Below are 21,695 nucleotides of genomic sequence, written 5' to 3'. Positions count from 1 at the left end.
CACCAAATAATTTGCATAATGCATGTGTGCACATAGGACTGTAATACTTTGCTCAGAGTTCTGTGAGGATTACTATGTATGTAAAAGTACTTAGAACAGTTCTGTTAATATTATGCACTATTGCTGACTTTTATCACTTAATTCACATCTCACTTATGTCCAAAGATTTTTCTTCAGCTAAGCCACAGCTGTGAAAAAACCTCAATCTTTAAGTTAACATTCTTCATACTGACACAGTTTTAGCTCTGCAGTTTAATAGTTAGAATTTGTCATTCTACTTACACCACCACGAATTTTTGAGTTTAAAGGGAACCAGTACACTTTAGCAATTACAGCTTCCAAACTAGTCTGTAAGACTAATTAAACTTAAGCAAAATGTTTCAATTCAATGTTAAGATCTTAAAGCTGTATTTAAGTTTAACAAGGATTTTAGAGAAATCACTGATTTCTGAATGATGTAAGTCTAACGCTTCCTGTATGTGCACAAGCACTCACTCATGCTTCTCCCACCGTGTACGAGGCAAGACTTGTCTGTGGCACTGTTGTCTGCGAACTCGCTGCTTCTCCACAGCGAGTAATAACAACCACATCGAGAACAGGGGCCATGCTGGGTTCGGTTTTACTCCCCACAATAATTCTCTGCACGGAGACACTGCTGAATGTCCTAGCTCTCACCACTAAAGAAACCAAAAATGTCCACTACTATTTGGCATCAAAAACTTACTTTGATCATTTCTAACTATTAAGAGGAAAGAAATCTGAGAAACCAGGTAGTATGAATGTCATAACTTAAGCTATGTGTGTAGTGAATTCTACATTCATTACATATCAAGGGTTACTCCAACCAGCTCTCTCTCCTCTATGCTGACTCTGTAAATTGTTGGTATAGTATTTACCATATTTCTGAGGTAAACTAGATACAGCCCTTAAGGACAATAAACATATCTTATCTGTATTCTTAGCACTGTACCTGGTAAGTGCTCAATAAATGTTGACCGAGTTTATCTTACTGATTAGTTTATCTAACAGATTTTTAAATGTCCCCACACCTCTGGTGTGTCTGATGGCCTTGCAGATGTGGGGTAGATGACTGACTGGTGTTTCTGGTTAGTGGCTAGACCTACACAGAATGCACCTGTTTTGACAGTACTTCTCACTAGAATATCTATCACATTGAAACTTGGTCTTAGAGAGACACTGTTTTCCAAGAAAAACTCTCCAATAAAGCTGACATTCTAGAAAGCATTAAAAGTACCTTTTAATGGTATTAAGGCAGAATTAGGCTTCTCAAACACATATGAAAGCTACAGAACATCTCTTGTGAAAAATACACCTTCACTGAAAACTGTGTAAAAGGAGGTGCAGGGGCACGGGAAGTGGTACAGGCCATTTAAGCCTATCTATGACTTTGAGGAAACTAATTCCTCACTCACAGAGCCTCCAGAAGGACGTATTTACCAGTATGTTAGCACGGCACTGCAGCTTTTCGTAAGGCAGTCTTTTTATGGCAACATTTTTATAATCAGGGCAATGCAGTTCTGAGTGCTGAAAATATTCAATTAAAGATGACTTTCAAACAATGCAGACTACTGGTCTTTATATGAAACTATAAGGGAAAACACTATTTTTAACATCTGAGTCTAACTCCTATAAATAATCCATATATAAGCCATTACTGATCAGAGGCATAAGCCTCTGAATTGTGCTTCTATGGTATAAGCATTTAATGCCAAAGCAGATAAATATCATCCTCAGAACAGAGTGACACATAATGAGTAAGAGTAGAACTTGAATAAATGTTGATTTGGTTTGGTTTGTTTGTGTCTTTCCCTTTTTTACACTTTTTTCCCTACCTTTACCCTTTTTATTTTAATGTCTCAGTTTTAAGGTTTTATAAATTAATATTATTACACATTTTTTAGTTTATTACGTTGAAATGAAAAATCACCTTGTACAATCATGACATAGAAAAAAAGAAAAAAGAGAAAGAAATGATGCATTTACTTAGATATGAACAGATCAACCTAGTCCCTGCTGAAATGGTCCCAGAAAACATAAGCCAATGAATATGTCACCAAAGAGATAAATATAAAGCATATTAAGGGACAGTAATACCAAATGTTCTTTCATTCACCCAATCCTCTCAACCTGACCTTGAATTACACTTATTTGTAAGACTCCTCCATCTTTAACATAACTAAATTGTATTATGTTTTAGAAAAAGAGGGGAATTATGGGGGAAGGAACAGAAGGGGTTTTTGCTTTCATTTTGCTAAGAAAAGCAGTTTTTACAGTTTCATGATCTTCCTAGTGAAAAAAAGAAGCCCAGAATGCATACTGCCTCTTCCAGAGTAAGAAATACCAATTTAATTTTTAACAAATCTTCTTCTAAGAAAGTAAAGTAGTAAAAATTATTCCTAAAAAAATACAAATGTCAATGCATTTGAAAACTTGGTCCTATGTTGGGATGCAGCAAGTACTACAAAAAATGAATACAGTGGATCTGCATTAAGAAATCATAGTGTAATTTTACAGTGCCCTCTATTGAACATGTTCAGATATACAACCAAAAAAGGAAAAGAGCACCACAACTTATTAGAAATAAGACAACAGGAAGGTGTTAAGACTGTAATCATAAAGACTGGCTAATTGTCTTCAAGTATTTTTTAAAATAAGGTGGGGTACCACTGTCAATTATAAATAGCAGTGATCACTGATACCACTTTTTAAATTAAAAAGCATGAAACTGAGGTATATTTTTACATTTGAATGTTGTGGTTTTTCTGTTTTCTTAATTTTTACTACACATATTACTAAAGCAAAAGTAGGACCCATACCAATCTCGGGAGTGCCATGCCAGTAACCGAACACACAAGTTTGACCGTTTGTCCATAATGGATATAGCCATCACGAACCGTGAATTCTTCTCCTTCTGATTCATCATCATCCACTGCAGTGGAGCAGAAAAGAAGATCAAATTACTGTCTTTTAAATTCATTAATCTGCTAAGGAAAACAACAAAACAATAGATTCCTATGTCTTATTATTAAAAAGAATTTAACAATTTCACACTAAAAACATTAAATGCACATTTTTATACTCACAGAGATGAATGTAAAATGCTCCCCACTGCTGAGAACTGGCATGGAAATTACCTCCTTCGACATGCAAGTACCTGGTGCTAACTGTCTGGGATCTAAGTCGATTAAACAGAGCCACCTTTGTTCCGGAGGCAATACATACTGCAGAGGAAAAAACAGCTCTTGTTTACATGATTGGAGGGGAAGGGGAAAAAGAAGGGATCTGTACATGGTGAATTATGATTACTCTTTACTATAATTTAATAATTAAGTCTTTCAACAATTGTTTTAGTCCTCAAATATAGATAATACCTCCACTCCCCAAAAGTCAATGTCAAGCTAAAGATATAAAATAAAGATATAAAATAAAATAAATATATAAAATAAGTCCATAAAAATCATTTTTAAATGAGCTACACAGTATGCTTAATGCAGTGCTGTTCATTAAAGGGAAATTATTTTTAAAATAGCAAGTGTCCAACAGTAGAAACATTAAACAAATTACAATATCATTCACCTATTTAAATAACATGTATCTAAATGCACTGATAGGAAAATACCTATCTTCCTAGAATATGATGGAATGGAAAAGCAGACTACAGAACACTCTGTAGGAATACTATGGTTCCATTAGGTAAATAAATATTTTTATGTGATTGTGTGTGTGTCTCCATGTGCTCACATCCAATCATATGGAATGTATTCATCGAGGGGTCTAGAAAGATGTTTATCAAAGTTGATGGCAACTGTCTGTGGATGTTTTTTAGAGATTTTGATTTCTTCTAAATAAGCAGGAAAATATTCTGAAAGTGAAATATGTTCTCTGCCATCAAGAAACTTACAGTCAACAGAAATATAGAGGTTAAATAAAATCCTGTAATTTGAATCAAATATAGCCTGAATGCATGACATATGTCTCCTAATGCAAGAGCACTTAACCACTATGATGCGAGACCTGCCCTCTAGCAACAAAAAAAGACCAAAGAAAAACAAACTTAACTCTGATCAAGCTTCTAAACTGAGTATTGACAAAGACTCTCTCCTCGACCAGACTTCAGACAGCTCCTCTGAGCCCTCTGTTCCACCTGGCCCAGTTACCGCGAGAGTGCTGCTGTCATTTTCCCACTCAGTTATCTGATGGAGTTCCTCATTGACCCCATCTTTACATCTGATATCCCAGGCCTGCCTTTAACAAAAATTTTGTTAGACTGGTTTGTCAAAAATCCCCCTACCTATGTCTACCCTAAGTAATTTTCCATTCACTGACCTCCCTCACTCTGTTCCTTGTCTATAGATCCCCATTTGTCCTTGCTGTATTTGGAATTGAGCTCAGTGGTACAGTGAAGTCTTTTCCCTACTGCAATAGTACTGAATAAATCTGTCTTTACCACTTTAACTAGTGTCAGGCTGTTTCTCTTTGACATCTTCAATTTATAGAAAATAAATTACACTACACCAAGGAAATGAAATTAGCAAAATCCAGTATGTGGAAATCTCTCATGGCCAAAAGATTATCTCCTGAATAAAATTACAAGGAGAGAGATGGAGATAGAGGGAATACACACATAAAAAATACTCAAGGACATGTCATATACTACATATTGTAATATCTGGTGGACCTTGTTTAACTTTTGGTTCAAATATAGGGCTAAAAAAATGACACTTTAAAAATTTTAACACTGACTAGATACTTGATAAAATTATTTCTTTTTTATAGTTATTTTATAACATGTTTGTTTTCAAGTGATCATGCTATTGTGATTGTATTAAAAAACAAGAGACTCTATCTTTCAGAGAGACACAGAAATATTTACAGATGATATAGTGTCTTGCCTTTGCATCAAACTAAAACGAGGGTAGAGAAGAGTGCGATGGGAGAGGGGTACAGAATGAAGAATTAAGATTGGCCTGAAGTTAGATCACTGTTGAAGTTAGAAGATAAACACAGTAAGTTTCATTATGCAACTGTCTATTTTAGTATGTTTAAAACTTTCTGTAATACAAATGATAATAACGATGACTGAGTAGACTAAAAGCTATCCAATATATAAAGATCCGTAAGTTCATAATATAACAAAACAAAATGAGGGCAAGCAAACAAAACAAAAATTCTAAAATCTCACTGGTCACCTTCAAAGAATATTACCATTATTCTGCCAATTAATAAATAAGCATCTATCCTGCCTTTTCTCTACAGACTACATTTGAAGCAAATAGCTAACAAATGCGGAAATTATGAATAAAATTAGAAAAGTCACTATTTTGCAGCCATTGATGAAATATTTGATTTTAGCTGCCACCACCAAGGATAACTAAAACCATTAGTTTGCTGACAAACTTTGTAATGAATGGATTAGGCTAACAGCAGCTCAATTTACTATATCAATCTTAACATGACAAAAAGTGGAATAATCAGATATATGACTTCTGATTTCACAGAAATTAATATATACAGGACCAGCTAATTCTAAAATAAAAGTCTTTAGGCCTAACCACCAATTTACAGAAAATATGAGACAGAGGAATATGCAATCAACAGAAAAAATGACCCAGTTTCTTTAACGAATAAATGATAAGGAAAAAAGGCTGAATGGGGGGAGAAGAAACTATTACAGATTAAAATGTATAAATCTTGTTTGGATCCAGTTTTGAACAAGTCAAATGTTAAAATTACCACAAAACCACAACTATAAAATGATATTTCTGAGACAATGAGGTAAATATGCACATGGACTGGCTTTTAGATGGCATTAAAGAGCTGTCAAAGTTGTTAGGTATAATGATGTTTAAAAAGAAAGTTATCTGTTAGAGAGTTACTATTGAAAAATGGTGGTTGAAAGGACAGGATGTCTGAAATTTACATTAAAATGTCTTGGCAGGTGGAAGAGGAAGAGTTGGTGGTGAAGGCGATAATGAAACAGAATTGGTAAAAACTTGTTGAGGCCCAGTGGATGGTCACCTTACATTATTGTCTCCATTTTACAAGTTTGAAAGTTTTCATAATAGAAAGTTAAAATTAAAAAAAATAAAACGAGTGTAGGGGCTGTAATATTTAATTCAAATAAACAGCATCTGCCTTTGGTAATCTAAAAATGTCCTGATGAGATAGCAGTTTCTGTCAGAGTAACCATGTTAAGAATTTTGTTTACATTCTCAGGACCACCTTCCAAAGCCCAAGTGATACAAGTGTTTCTCAGAGGTGCTTTTAAAATTCTTGGTGGATCAATTCTTTGTGGAAAGGGAAGTATCTTCACCCAATCTAGACACTCAATGCTAATATCACTCCCTCCGGTCACTTTAACAGCAAGAAGAAAAGAACTCCCATTTCTCTGAATGCCTCTGGGGAGCAGTGAAGAACTAACTCTGATTGAAAACGACTTCATTAGATCAGAAGGTATTGTCCATTTTTTCTCTATTGCAATAGTACTGAATCTATCTTTACCACTTTTAACTAGTGTCAAGATGTTTCTCTTTAACACCTCCAATTTTCAGAAAATACATTACACCAAGGAAATGGACTTAGCAAAATCTGGCATGTGGAAATTTCTAATGTACAACCCGCCCCCACGCCTCACTCCAAAGACAGTAAAGCAGCAATAATGAATGATTTTGACATTTTCAGATAAAGTGAGGGCCACGAAAATATAAGTAAAGAATGAATTGGCAATCAAAAAGTAATTTTTAATTAAAAAAAAAGTTCAATTTATCTCATTAATTTGTGGTGGAAGTTAGGGGTAAAAAAAGAAAACTGAAGTAAACATACAGTCAGCATTTTTCAACGACTGCTTCTTTTTGGAAGGTTTGGAGATGACTTTAATCCGCTTGCTGAGGAACACACCGATGTCATCACTGTTGCCATAGAACATCTTCACAGACAACATGAAGTGCTTTCTCTTGTCGGAATCAGATATGTACAACGTTTTGGCCGTGCAATAGTTCTGTGAAAGGAAAGTTTTAATAGCACTGAAACCTTGTTGGTTATGTACCTACACCTCAGTATGGCCGTGACTTGGTTTGATCAAACTTCAGTGCAATAATTTCAATGAAGAGCTGATAAAACCTACTATAACAATTACTGAAATTAATCTCTGAAGACAAAGTACAGTCTCTCTTATCAAGTCTATAAAATACTAACAATGTGATACATTTTACCCTCTAAAAGACTTTTTAAAAATGATCTTTCCTTGTTTTATATAGTTCTACATCTATATCACAGAATTATCAATACTACAGTGTTAATTTAAACAAAAAGAATTTTACTGTAAAGAAAACATATAAATAATGCTATCAGAATTTAACTGAATTATGTAGAAAATTTTAGGAGTGGTCCTTCCCAAAACAGTTCACATACTGGGAACACTAGAGTATGTCTGAGGAAAACAATGTCAACTGGACACATATAAAACATCTTATGCAGGAAATGGTTTACAAGAGATAATTCATACTGTATTACCAAAAGAAATGAATTTAAAGGTACTAGAAAAACTAAACACAGCAAGATACGATGTCAGTTTCCTAGAAAATAAATGCTGGTACATATATGGTAATTATAAAATATTTCCTATTCCCTTGATCTCTGTAAGTTAGGGAAGGGACTAAATTATTGATCTCTTTTTCTAGATTGGATAAATGATGCTCAAATACAGTTTAAGAATTTAAAATATCTGAATTAAATTTTTTTAAAAGATCAATACTTTAAAATTGGGCTAAATCAGTCTCTTTCACTACCTCTGCTGTGTATTTCTTTTAAAAGGCAGGGCAAATACCACTCATTTAAGAAATAAGCTAATGTGTTCTAGGTTTTTAATCTTTAAGTTTTACTTACAGGCAATTTTAGTAGAACAAAAATAATGCCATAGTTTTATTTTATTTCTCAAAAGCAAAGATATATAAGAAAATTTAGGTGCCATCTTAAATAATTTATACTCAATTTTAAGTTTTTATAAATCCAAAAGCTGTGAGACGGCTCTATAGAAGACAAAATTAAGATAAAACTAATCATAGTACATAGTAATAAGAAAAATAAAAACAACAGTACTTTGCATTCACACAGATCTTTTCACCCAAAGATCTCCAAGTGCTTCAGAGATGCTGTGGTGGGAGCCATGAGTAAACACTTTAAAAAGCACTGAAGGTCAAATTAAGCCTAAACTATGAAATTGTTCTGCAATGTAAGACGAAGCTTAGGAAAATGGATTATCAATATTCTAAAGCAGACAGTCAAACAAAAATGAAATATGTATCTAAATGAAGGCAATTACATTCTAATGGGAAGATTTTAAAATGTTAAGATCACTAATTTGAGTGTTAATGTTAAGGGATATAATCGATATCAGACAAAATAATGAAACTGTGAAAATAACAAGATAGATTCGCAAAAAGAAAGGAAAAAAGAGCAGAGATGGTTGGACCTGCACACAATGGGCTTTATTTTGTTTGGAAAAAGCAAATGCACATATATGTCCTTGAAAAAAAGGGAAATATATGCCTAATTACAAAAAAGATCATACCTGAGATAATTTTATTAGAACTATAAAAAAAGAAATACAAGGCCACTGACCACAAACTAATCAAATTTCATAAGAAAAAAAGAAGTTGTTGACTCAAAAAGAAGTATTGTGGTTTTAATAAAGTAAGTAAATAAAAACTAAAGTTACATTGGGCTAAATTAGCTAACAAAATCCTAGAAAATGGCATGTAAGTCTTTTTATAAATAATGAAAAACAACTCAAACATTTGCCCTGAAATGAAAAATACCAGATCTAATACTGCAAAAGTATTGTGGAAATATTTAAATAGTACAGAAACAAAATAAAGCTAGCAAGACAGGTATAAGGGATGTAATTTTTTAAAATAAGAAAAACACAAGTGTTCTAATTAGGTAAATAATTCACATGTTGTATAGCTTACCTAGATTCAATTATGTAAGATGTAAAATTGAGAAAGTAAATATTTAACAAATTAATAACACCATTAATGAAATCTCAGATCTAAAATATGGTCAAATGTCATAACCTTTATAAAAATAAGGGCTACAGATACTGAGCTCTGTTGTAGTGAATATTAAAATAAAAATACACAGTAATATAAATATTCCTTCTTTTTCAGTAATGATGAATTGTACCATTCATTAATGGACTGTTAAAAGAAAAATACGACTGCCTTAAATGAACAGAGGTTCTTTGAGACAGGAGCAAAGTGTTCTTTCTGAAACTAAGCATCCCCATGGCTTGGGCCACCTCTGCCTACCTGGCCCCAACCATAACCATTTTCTTATGCCTTTATGCCCCAACCACATGATGATGTTGTTCTTACTGTCTGGGATGTCTTCGGCTGACTCTGAACAAGTTTTATTTTACACAGACTTCTCTAATAGCATTTTTCATTTCAACTAAATATTAACATAAGATTTTGGCTTATAAGCTTTGCACTATCCAATGAGTATGTTTAAAATATAATATTAATGCTTGAGCTCTCTCAAGTATTCCTTTCCTCTTCTGTGAATTTCTAGGGCTTGGGGAAAGGATATAATGGTAAAGTTGAAGCTATACTCAGCTGTGACTCTGGGAAAGGCAAATGGGTAGGCTGTTTGGTATTACTCCCCTTAAAACTGTTGTAAGCTGGAATTGGTTAAAGAGAGCAATGAAGTTCAGTTAACACCGTTAAATACATTGGTCGCTAGAATCCCTGACTTCTAATTAGATCTAATAATTATTCATAATAACAAATGTTGAGATGTAAGCTTGGAGACATATAACTCTGAGACTTTCTACATAAGAGGAAAATAGATGAGATATAGCTAATGCCTACTGGATCAACTCACCACTTAAATATATCCTTTGGCTCAGGGGTCGTAATTTAGAAATACTTTTTACTGCTATTTTAAGATGAAACCACCTTTATTGTAATGTTTTATCGCAAACCTAATTTGAAATACATAGTTGACAAGCCTTACTGTTAAAAATTATAAAGATACAAATGACATAAAATATTCAAATTTGGAGAAGGTTGCTATTAAGGCTTCTAAGTGCTCATTATCTGTAATAATGACTAAACTCGAATCTGAGAGTACAAATCCCCAGCTCACCACCCTCTGTGTTACCCTCCAACCCCTTTCCCTGGTGCTAACTACAACACAGATAACACTAAAATAGTCAATAAAGACTTATTGAATGAGGAAATAGTTTTTAATGTACTGTTTTAAAAAGGCATTCATTTGGTCATCAAGATCAGTACTAACCATTTTCCAAATTTTAGTAACAAGGGAAAACAAAATAGTAGTTAAATGCTAAATCAATAAAGAACTATTTTTGAATACCATAAAGGTACAGATTGAAATGACTTTCTAAATTTATAAGCTATAATTAACAACACTAATTCATAAATTTCATTCCCTAGCAAATTAATCAAAGAAAATCCCTAAAAGTTTGAGTCAAGCCAATTTTGTGGCTGTCCTTGCTATAGTGTAGCTCTACTCCACAGAGGTTAGGGAAAACATGTGTGTATGACCTTCATAACCCAAGTAAATGCTTCTAAAATTTTTCAAATCTGTATCACTTTGCTTCCAATATAAGACTAAAATTAAGAGAGTCGAGTAAAATATTACTGAACTACGTATTTTCATTATTATTTGAATATCATGTTCCTATCGGACAGATGAGTGATTAGTGATAAACTTATTACTGCCAACGGAAACCTGATTCACAGCCTGTGAAAACGGCCAGCAAGCTGAGGAAGCTTACTGTGTGCTACCATTAGGTGTCACCAGCTCAAGCTTTATGAATCATGATGAGACCACAGCTATTCAAGAAGTTTGTTTCTGATTCTGATCTATATATTTTAAAAACAGTCATCAACAGCCATGGGCGGGGGGTGGGGGAGGGTGGGGATCACAACAAAAACAAGGAAGGAAACTACACTCTGGTACCATGGTGCCCTTTACGGGGAACCAACACAACCTTATCTCACCTTTCCTTCCAAGTTCAGCTGCTGCATTTCTTGGTCACTATTTCCTATTCCAATAAATGCACATGGTTGAGACTCTTGTTCAGAACAACCATCACGCTCCATTTGTTCTTTTTTTTTCTTCCATCCACTGCCCATAAGATACACACAAGGAGGAGGGCAAAAAAACCTGAAGCAAAACAAAAACAAAAACATGCAATTAGATTCAAGAAAGCACTTCCCTGTCTTGAATATATAAGAATATAAAATCATACTGAACTGCACAAAGTTCCTAAAGGAACTGCTCCTAAGGAGACATTTTGAGTGAAGCCTTTTATAATGCAAACCAAGAAATCCAGACTTCCATAAAGACTACATTTTTTCAGGTTAATAAGGTTTATCTGTATTGGAGTTATGCTTTTGGTTAGACTAGGTACTTTTTAGGAAATTCTCTTTAAATTTCCAATAGCTTAGAGTTCAGCAAATTCAATATACTCTAACATGTTACAAAACACGATATACCACTATAGAATGTGCAATTACTGAATAAGGTCTACTCAAAATGATGTATTATTAATTGACATTATTGGCATAGATATTACTTAACTTTATTTAGTAATTAATCTAGAAAATAGGATTAGAGCAATGCCCAAAGTAGAAGCTTTCAAAATAGTAATAAAACTCAATAGAATTAAAAGCAAAATGGATAAATTACTATGCTTTATATATCTGTGGATAACTGAAATAATAATTGTATCCTTTCAACTCATAGACTATGCACAGATTTGTTTTAATTTCCAAAAAACCTGCCCTCACAAATTCTTCCCACCTAGATAGAATGACATCCTTATAATCTCTTTAGCAATTAAAAAATATCTATTTCAAAGCCTAGCAGAAGCCCTATATTTTACATATAGGTTAGATCATTAATCCAGTCCTTATGTAGGGTATAATTTGTTCTGCTTAATTACACATGCTGATTTGTACTTACTTTAAAACATTTATGCCATGTCACATAAAGGGAACTGAAAGCTCAAATACCTACTCAAATGGTAGCCAAGTAAACTCAAATAGTAGCCAGGTAAGTAATATAAATGGGTGAACCACATATACAATACATACACATAGGAATATCCTTTAATTACCCAAAGAAGTAAGTTCCCTCCCTTCCTTCAAAACACACAGCCCTCATGGTAAATACAACTTTTGTATAGTTATGAGTACAGGAAATTTTTTCTTAATTCTTTTAAGCCCACTGTAAGATAAACAAGAGCTTCAAGAGCTTCAATGCAATGATAATTAGCCACTGGTGTGTGACTCTGATGGTAAGCAAACAACAGGAGCCGGCCAGCCCAAGGGTACACACCCACTCATTCCCACTGCTGAACTATAGGCACGTGGGCTGGTGTTCATCACATCCGGCAACTGGGCAACAGATACCCGAAGTCAAATTTTATATGTAATTCCTAATTTTAAAATATGGTCACTAATTTATGCTTTTTATCACGTTGTAAACCAAGAATATGCAGACTTAAAAAATAACAACAATAACACTGCACGTGTGTATAAGCGTATGTGTGCGCACACAGACACCCCGGGCTGGAATGGGTGCTCAGGCCTTCTTTAACGTACTAATGCCTACTTTTTGTTTGCTTCCCACTCAGCGCCTACTACAATACTGATTGAATTGAATCTAACTATGATACCACCTGCTTTTTGTTCAACTTTTAAAGTCTACTTTAGAGGCAATTTACATATAATTTACAAGAGTGGACTGGGTTTAATATTCATTAATTCACTAAATAATTTATTACATTCCTAGTCTGTACTAGGCACTAGAAATATAGTTTAAAAAGACAAAAATTCCTGTCTTAATGCAAGTCACACTCTAATAGGTGAAAAAAAAAGATAAATAAGTAAAATAATGCATATATCCTGTTAGCTGGTGATAAACTCTGAAGGGAAAAAAATGAAGGAAAGAAGGGGGTACTTAAATGTTGAAGGCCCGTGGCCAGGGAAAGCTTCCTTAGGAAGGTGACCTTGAATCATAACCTAAAACCACAGGTGTCTGGGAGGAAGAGCACTGCAGCAGAGGGAAGAGCAAGTGCAAAAGCTCTAAAGCAAGTGGGACTACAATGAAGAGGGGAAAAGCAAACACACCAGGGTGGCCAGAGTTGAGAGGAGGGGAGAACAGATGAAGGCGGAGGTAACGGGAAAGTGAGCCAAGGAGGCCCTTGGGGATCAAGCTGAGTGAGGAGGGTCTGGGTCTTTTATTTATCCGAACCATAGGAGCAGCTTTCATGCCTACACACTCTCACTGTGGTCACGGACATAGAGGTCACAGCCGAGGCAGTAGGCTCTGTTCCAGGTCACTCCAAGTTTGGAGGGATGCCTGGATTAGCTGGGCTAGTTCTGGAGTTGGCTCAATTCAGGTTACACCAGGGATCTTTCTGGCCTCTAATGCTGGGAGCTACCCAATGCTTGCCATGGCACAGACTCAAATACCTAGCTGGCATATTCTCAGGAGGTTGAGATGACATCAATTTGGGGAGCTTGTTTCCTATTAGTATTTTATTGAACACTGATATTAAGACTCCTATAAAATTCAAAGAGCTATGCTTTAGCATAATGTACCAAATACAGCAGTCAAATCTCAACGCACTGTCATAAAAGGTACTTTTATTTCACATCTGAAAAATATAAGAAGAGTGAAAATTGTAAAAGACAGAGTGGTGCTGATTCTCTCAAAAGTACTATGATAAAATGACATGAAACAGAGTATAAAATTAGAAAGGCTGGCAAAAAATTCTTTATCACTAAACACTGACTACCAACTTTCTACACTGAAAGTGCTTTTCCAATCATGTAGTAAATAATAAAAATGAAGACTTTTCAACTGCTTCTGAGCTAGCCTTGTTTTAATCAATCTAACACTATTCAAAAGAGTCATAATGCGAGAAAGCAGCAAGTCCAATATAATCTAAACACCGAGATTATTTCCATAATGTAATGAAGTCATATTTTTAAAATCCCAATATTGCTATCCTCCTAAAAACAGCTAATGAATCAAATTTTCATTTCCACAGACTTCAGTAGTAATATAGTAAAAAAGTAGATAAGCATGTGTACAAAAAAAGAGGAAGAACACAGGCAAAAGAAATTAAAGGGAGTGGGGATAAGAAAAAAGCCACTTAATTAACAAAAGAAAAATTAAAATATACCTTTACAATGAGGTGTGAAATAGATTTTTTGGACAGTTGGTTGGTCAATATGTACCAAACACTTAGTGAATGAAAAGTCTGCCCATCAAGCAAGTGGACAGCTTACAGAGTTTAACAGCTGCTATAAAAGGATATCCTTCCAAACAATGTGCCTTTATTTTCTAATCTTTCCCAGTAGCTATAGCTAGGCAACTATAACAAACAATGCCTTTTTCTGCCACTTGATGGCAATATGCACACATTTATGATTTTATTCACTTCCTAGTTCAATCAGTCTTTATTTTCAGAGAATGATTCAACAACTTTTCCCTCAAATCCTGAGGTCAAATCTTGAAAATATTTTAGAGATTTAAAGAAGACTTTTTATTCAGTCCAATATATTAAATAAAGACAGGTTAGATGAAACTAAACACAACATTTATATTATCTGTTTGCAGACTCATTACCCTTTAATGATTATTCAATTCAAAAGCAAAAAAAGGAACTGCTTGTACACACACCAGTTATCTCAATTAACACACATTCTCAGTACTTCAGAATCACAGTTTAATTGTCCAAATGGCGTTACTGTTGTCTCAACAGTATCACCCTCACTTTCACCACTGCTTAATTACTTCCCTTGAAAAAGTTAATGTCAAATCACTTTTTCATTTCTTTAATGGAAATTTTCCTCTAGACAAAATCTTTTTAGATGTTAATTTTTCAACCTTGAAAGACCTTTAATGAAAAAGCAAAACTAAGCATTACTACAAATGGGACAGCAGATATGCCAAGCAAATATTTGTTATTAGGCATAAAAGTTAGTATAAAGAATTAGTTTACTGTTTCTACCTAGTAGTACATGTCTGCTCTAGAAACTTTAATATCTCAAACATGTAAAAATGTAGGCAAGTAGTTACTCTAGTTTTTAATCATTTTTTTCTTCATTCTTTGGAGGTTAGAAGCTTAGATTCTTCCAGCTTTCTTTTGACTGGTGTTTTAGACTGGCGAGGCCACACCCAAATAATATAAAGATACTGAAAATACAGGCAACCACAGTTAAAAGATAACCCTTAGAACACCTATTTTAACTTGATAAGCTACTACAGCTTCTTACTCATGTATTTTTAACAGGGACTAATAAATAGGAACCTTATCTGGACTTAGATGTAATTTTTTGAGTCGCTCTTCCTTCCGTTATCTCTACTGGGCCTGTTATCTGCCAATACTAGTCAATGACATAATGACTTCTAAAATTCCCAGTAAAGATCCTTTTGCATAATACCTGGCACCTAACTGGCCACTAGAAATAAAGAATAAATGAGTTAATGAATGAATCCAACTGTACTAAAGGCATCTTTTAAAAATCCAGAGAAGAAAAGCAACCCAAGTTGGCAGCAATACAATAAATGCACATGTAATCGTACTTCCATTAGATGTATCCCAGTTACACTCAGCTAATGGTAAAAGGGATAAACCTAGGTGAAGTTTAAAAAGTTTGTGTTCTTTTGGCATCTTAACATCCCATCCTCAAGCCCTGCTTTAAATAACCAACACTCAAACATAAAAAATGGAAGGCTATGAAAATTTAGGACAATCAAAAGAATGTGAATTTGGAATTATAGACCTAGGAGCTCTAATCCTGGATACAATGATTCCTAACTAAGGTGAATCTGGGCATGTGTAAAGTCTCTGTCTCTAGTTTCCCCACTCACAGAATGGGCATTTTAACATATCTATTTTCAAGATTATTCTGGATTAAAATTTAAAAAGTGTGTGTAAAAGCATTTCCAGAACAATGCTTGGCTCATGACTTAGAAACTGTTCCTTATTCAAATTAATTGTGAAGTACAAGGGTGGCCTAATTTGAGAGTCGTCGCAAGTAATGACTCTCAACAATAACAACAAACAGATGATTTGCTATGTACACACACTCAACTTCATTATTAACACACACACACACACACACACACTTTCCAGAAACAACTTTGGAAAAAAGGGGCCACCATCTCAATTTGGTTTCTATGTCCCAAACTGCAGATACCAACTTCTTCCAATATTTAACTCCAAATCAGATGATTAATTTCTATTAGAGAAGTTAGATAAAATAATCGGAAATTTAGTAAACTTGAATTATGATAAAAAAGAACACTTGGCAGTATGAGTTCTAACTGATGTTTTCACTTGTTCACCCTCTTTGAAGATAAAATTATCAATTAAATATCTTGACCTTCTTTTCGGCTCAGATTTAGAGAACTTTTAATTCATTACATACTTAACATTTCCCTTCTCTTACACATATGCTAAGGTTTCCTTTATCTCACAAACTCTAAGATTCCACTCATTCCTTTCAACCCAACACCCAAACATGAGTTTTCATTCCTTTTCCCACTTTTGTTTGGTACCTTTCTTCTAGCCAATCCAAAAAAAATCTTTCATTTTTCCCCACAAACAAGTCTTTGTCCATGAAATGCTCAACAGAAAAATGCTGTCTGCAAGACAAAGACTAGAAAAACAAGGAAATTCTAGGAATTAAGTGAAAAAGCATATAAGAAAAGTCCACAATCATACAACAAAAATGCTCTCACATTTATAAGATACTGCGACAAATTCTAAACATGAAGATCACTTTGTTATAATTTAATTTTTGGCTAATCTGATTTATAAATCTTTTGTGTAGTACCCATATTCATGCAGTATGAGGGTTCCAACTCAGTTTTACCTTTTTTTCCCTTAATCTGAATAGGTACAGGGTCAAGGTTGGAGAAGCTGGGAGCCCTTTTCTTTACGATCACTCCATAGTTCAATTCAGGAATTTGTTTAGTCTTTTCCTTTTTGATATGGTACTTTGGGAGGCACATTTGTTTATAAAACTACATTTTCCACCGAAAAGAAAGGTACTTTTGAATAAGCTAATGCATTATATAAATACTTACAGAACATCATGTAGCCCAAAAGAAAATTTATGGATTATTACATTTTGTGATAGGGACTCAGATAGATGATCTTTACTAAATCTGCCATAATTCACTTTCTTTCTCCTCTCCAACAGAGACAAACCCCCTTTTTCTCATTTTGGACTTGGAAATAGCCCAACAGAAACCATCCTCTTTCTTGCATATTAACACATCATTTGCAAAATCATGTGATAGCTACAATGAACAATCCACGAGAAAAGTGATAATCTTACCTTTTTTCATTTCCATATGACTTCTGAGCAACTTTTGCATGAAGAATAAGTACTGTTTGATCCCCTCGCTCTTTTAAATAATTCCGCATAGCTTCCCTAAAATAAATATAAACATTACTATTACAGAGGTGAGATTTAGACTATTACTATGCTCTGTAATGAGCAAAATGCATATAAATTATTTTTTTATACAAGCAAACCTAAAAATGAACCCAACACAAACCCATGAACTAAATTTAAGGAATATTATACAATGAGGCAATAAATAATGCTCGTATATAACTCTAAACTTTGTTCCTTAAAAAATAAAACTGTCCCTCATTCTTGGGATTTATGCTGTAACTGAATTAAACCAGTTACAACTTCTAAAATCACTATATGCTCTGCTAATCTGGCTTTAAACTGTTTATAAAATTAATGACATGCAACACTTTATATATTTAAAAATCTAATCCCACCACCACCACCAACCCCTCTTTTCCAGCTGTTAGAATGAGCGTTTTTCATTGAATACAAATCCATAACGAATCATTAGGTCACACAAATACATTATTACCTGTTCTTAAAATAACAATCCTACATAATGACTGAGAGAGAACTATTATTTATATACAAACGCATAATTACCCATAAGGGCGTTACTAAATATATAACAAAATTTAAGAAACCCTAATTGGAATTAGTGAAAAATTGAATTTTGGAAAAAATTACAATGTTAATTTTTTCAAGTAAAAGCACTCCAACTACCTATTTACTGTGTATAAATTGTATGAAAAGTTCAAAGTGTTGAATATATTTATTCACCCAATATTTTGCTAACCAATACTACAAAGAACACAAGGTCTACGCAAATCAAACTTAAATAACTCTGAATCAGCAGACTCTCAATTCTGGAGGTTTCTCTTTTTTTTACGCATAGCAAAATTAAAGTAAAGATGTTTCAAAGACTATCAAGAAACACTTTTAATAAGTTAAATGCAGTTTTATTTATATTATAAATAAATGGCACAGGTATAAGAGGACAGCTACACAGTAGAAAGTTATTAGATGTGGAGAATTCTGAACCTGTAGCACTTAGAGAGACTAAGTAGCCTGAGGCAAATCATTCAACCTCAGTTTCTTTTCTGATAATAGGTAATAATGCTGACCTAACACAGTGGTTGTAAGGATCAAATAAGATAATCTAGATGACAGTACTTATGTTTATTGACTGAAAATCTGTTAGCTGCAAGGTAAGACAGGTAACACTGGGATCCAATAGATTAAATAAATCCCTATCCAAGTCCTGTGAAGACGACAGTTAGTAAAACAAATTGTAATGCAATGACATCGTCCAAATAGAAGTATGAGCAGAAGTACCAATAAGGAGGTATCTATGTATGGGGGGCGGGGGGGGGGAGGGTGATAAAGGGCTACATGCCAGGAAAAATTTCTTAGAAGAGGTGTTCTGAAGGAAAAGGAGCAGATGCCAGGAGTGGGAGGAATGAATAAGGCATTCCGGGGTATGCACGTAGTATGTACAGACCCTGCACCTTTGGGTATGAGATGTTGGGACTGAGGAGTAAGGCAACTACAACAAAACAGTAGCGGCTAATATTTCTTGAGTATTTACTGTGTGCCAGGTCTCAAACTAAGCATTTTAAATGCATCATTTTATTTAATCCTCAGAGTCCAAATAGGTAGGTATTGTTAATATCATTTTTTTAATGTCTTGCCCAATATCTTGCAATTAATAAGTGGCAGTCAGAAAGTGAAACAAATTCTCTTGATTTTAAAGTAAGCCACTGGGTAGAGTGGAAGTGTAAAGACCTGCCAAATCCCCTAACAACCTGACATTTGTAAGCTTAAATGTGAAGTATGAAAGTTTAAGTTTATTCATGTATCACTCTGATAGATGATAAACATGACAGCAATTAATAAAAATTTTAAAAAATCTAGAGAAAAACTTAAAATGTTTTTAAAAATCTATCTTTGAAAATTGAGAAAAGATTTAATTTTATCTTTACCCCATTATAGAAAATCACCATGCTGTGGAACCTGGATTTTCAATCTACACAAAAGGCAATCAGAGATCTTGAGGTTTTTTTAAACATAAGTTAATTTTCCCTTTTAGTTAATTCTAGTGGTTGAATAGAGAAAGGATTAGAAAGCAGAGAGACAAAACAGACTTGAAAAAAGGCTGATAAACTAAGAAAGAGGCAAGAGAAGATACTAGAGGAGATGAAAATGACTTAATAACGACTCGTATCTTTTGTTTTGGGAGAAGTGGGTATACAACATTAATAGGTTCTGTTTGACAAATGTTAACACCCCAGAGTTCACTGGCATACAGTTGGCAAATGAAGCCACGTAAGTGAACGAAATCTCTGAAAGAAAATGCAATGACAGGAGAGTCAAGAAAAAAATGTATAAAAGGAATGGAGAACAACTGGTAAGGAGTAGAACTAGGAACACTTATTAGATACTATGGAAGGAGACGACCTCGAAAAAAAGAGGGGAACTCTCAAAAAAATGAGATGCTGCAGAGGTCAAAGTCACTTTAATTTTAGTAAGAAGTCTAACAAATGCCAGCAAACAGAAAATCTTACAAGTTATTTGAAAAATGAGAAAGGTCATTATAATGTCCACTTAGAAACACCCTCTACGTAATGAAGAAAGAAGCTGACTACGGACAAGTACAATGACTAAAGATCAGTATCAAAGGACCAACTAATGCTGGGATCCATAAATGATGGTGCCAGTTCCCACTGACATCCCAAGGTGGGAACAGAGAGAGCATGTTCTCAAACCTGCTGGGTACTAGACAAGAGGTACAGCCTAGGGAGGATAAAGATGATAAGGGATTTGAGTATGCATAAGAAAAGCAAGGCCATTACTTTGACAAAAATGGCACAGACGTCCAGTCCCTGGCATAAAACTTGAGAAGTTGTGATACATTTGAAAAGAAAAATTTTAAGCGGTAAGTTTATTTCCCCACACTAAACTCTATCTTCATTTATAGTCTCTGTTATATCATTTAGCAATTACTTGCTATGTTTGTCAGATTTCATGTCTTTTTGTCTTCCCAGACCATAAAGTCTTTCAAGATGCACTACTAGGCACATTTTAGAAATGGGAGAGAGATTAAATAACTTTCCCAAGGTGATACCGAAGACCCAGGATTCAAACTGAGGCAGTCTGGCTCTCAAGGATAAAATTATACTATCAGATACTTTGCCATGCTTAGGGGTACAGTTTTGGTGTGAAGCAAACAGGGGTCTGTATCTTTTAACTCCTGTCACTTACTAAACCTGAGTTTTCTCAACCTGTAAAAAAAAATAGTAATACCTTATACAGTGAGAAAAAAAATTAAAGTAAGTTAGCCTTACTGACAAATACCAAGTGTCAGTAAACTCTACCTATTATTATTATTTTCTTAGAAAGGGTGCAGAAGAAACAGGTGACTGCAATTGAAGTTTAGGAGCAGAGCTGAGAAGGACCTGCAGGTTAAGTATCAAGACTTGTTTGTAAGGCACACGTTTTGCAAGTGCATCAAGTAAGCTGGACATTTATCCACCTTCCCATTAAAGATTTACCGAAAGCCTATTATGCCCCAGGCACTGGTATCATGCTAGTTGCCTGTATTGGAAGTAATTCTCCACAATTATGATCACGACAAATGATTTCAGATCTCAAGGTGTTTGATGAATACGTGATGGCAATTTCAGTTTTTTTCTGTCTTTCCCTTCATATTTACAATACAAATTCCTGGGAAAAAAACACCTAGAACCTTAAGGTAATCACTAACAATATCTGTCTCGTATTAGTAACTTGCCACATAGCTTCTTTCATTAGAAAAAAACCTTTGCTTTCTTAATAGCAATGCTCTAGCAATTAAAGGTTGATAATTTATTTCTGCAACTGAAGGAGTCATAAAAAAATGTAAACTCTAATAAAGAAATACAATTAAATAGTAAAGCCCATGGAATGATAGCCCATGTGCTTTTCATCCACATCGACTGAAGAGGTTTCAATGTCACCACTGTTGGCATCCTGGGCAAAATGATTCTTTGCTGTGAGGGGAATGACCTGTGCACTGCAGGGTTTTTAGCAGTATCCCTGGCTTCTCCCCGTTAGAAAGCCAGAAGTGCCCTTCCTCAAACTGTGACAACTGAAAATGACTCCATATATTGCTAAATGTCAAGGGGTAGAGGAGGTCAACTGAGTTGAAAACCACGGGACTAAAGAAAACCAATAACATTCCAACAAAATGTCAAAGTCATCCATTGTTTTAAGAAAGAA

At 34.3% G+C, this 21,695-nt stretch overlaps 1 protein-coding gene across 7 annotated transcripts in view; it reads right to left on the bottom strand.

The window, feature by feature from the left end:
- Positions 1-21,695, bottom strand: part of RBPJ (recombination signal binding protein for immunoglobulin kappa J region) — a 96,920-nt gene that overhangs the window by 8,211 nt on the left and 67,014 nt on the right. For all 7 annotated transcript variants that reach the window (XM_036227572.1, XM_016135618.2, XM_036227569.1 and 4 more), the window contains 5 exons: positions 17,415-17,510; positions 11,049-11,214; positions 6,844-7,018; positions 3,105-3,242; positions 2,838-2,950 (listed from right to left, as the gene is read on the bottom strand). In XM_036227572.1, coding sequence (XP_036083465.1) covers positions 2,838-2,950; positions 3,105-3,242; positions 6,844-7,018; positions 11,049-11,214; positions 17,415-17,510 — 688 coding nt within the window. The remainder of the gene's footprint in view (positions 1-2,837; positions 2,951-3,104; positions 3,243-6,843; positions 7,019-11,048; positions 11,215-17,414; positions 17,511-21,695) is intronic.

Source organism: Rousettus aegyptiacus, unplaced genomic scaffold, assembly GCF_014176215.1.
Source record: "Rousettus aegyptiacus isolate mRouAeg1 unplaced genomic scaffold, mRouAeg1.p scaffold_m13_p_10, whole genome shotgun sequence".
NCBI classification, from domain to species: Eukaryota; Metazoa; Chordata; class Mammalia; order Chiroptera; family Pteropodidae; genus Rousettus; species Rousettus aegyptiacus.
The sequence above is the reverse complement of the archived record's forward strand: the minus strand, read 5'-3'. Positions and strand labels throughout refer to the sequence as shown.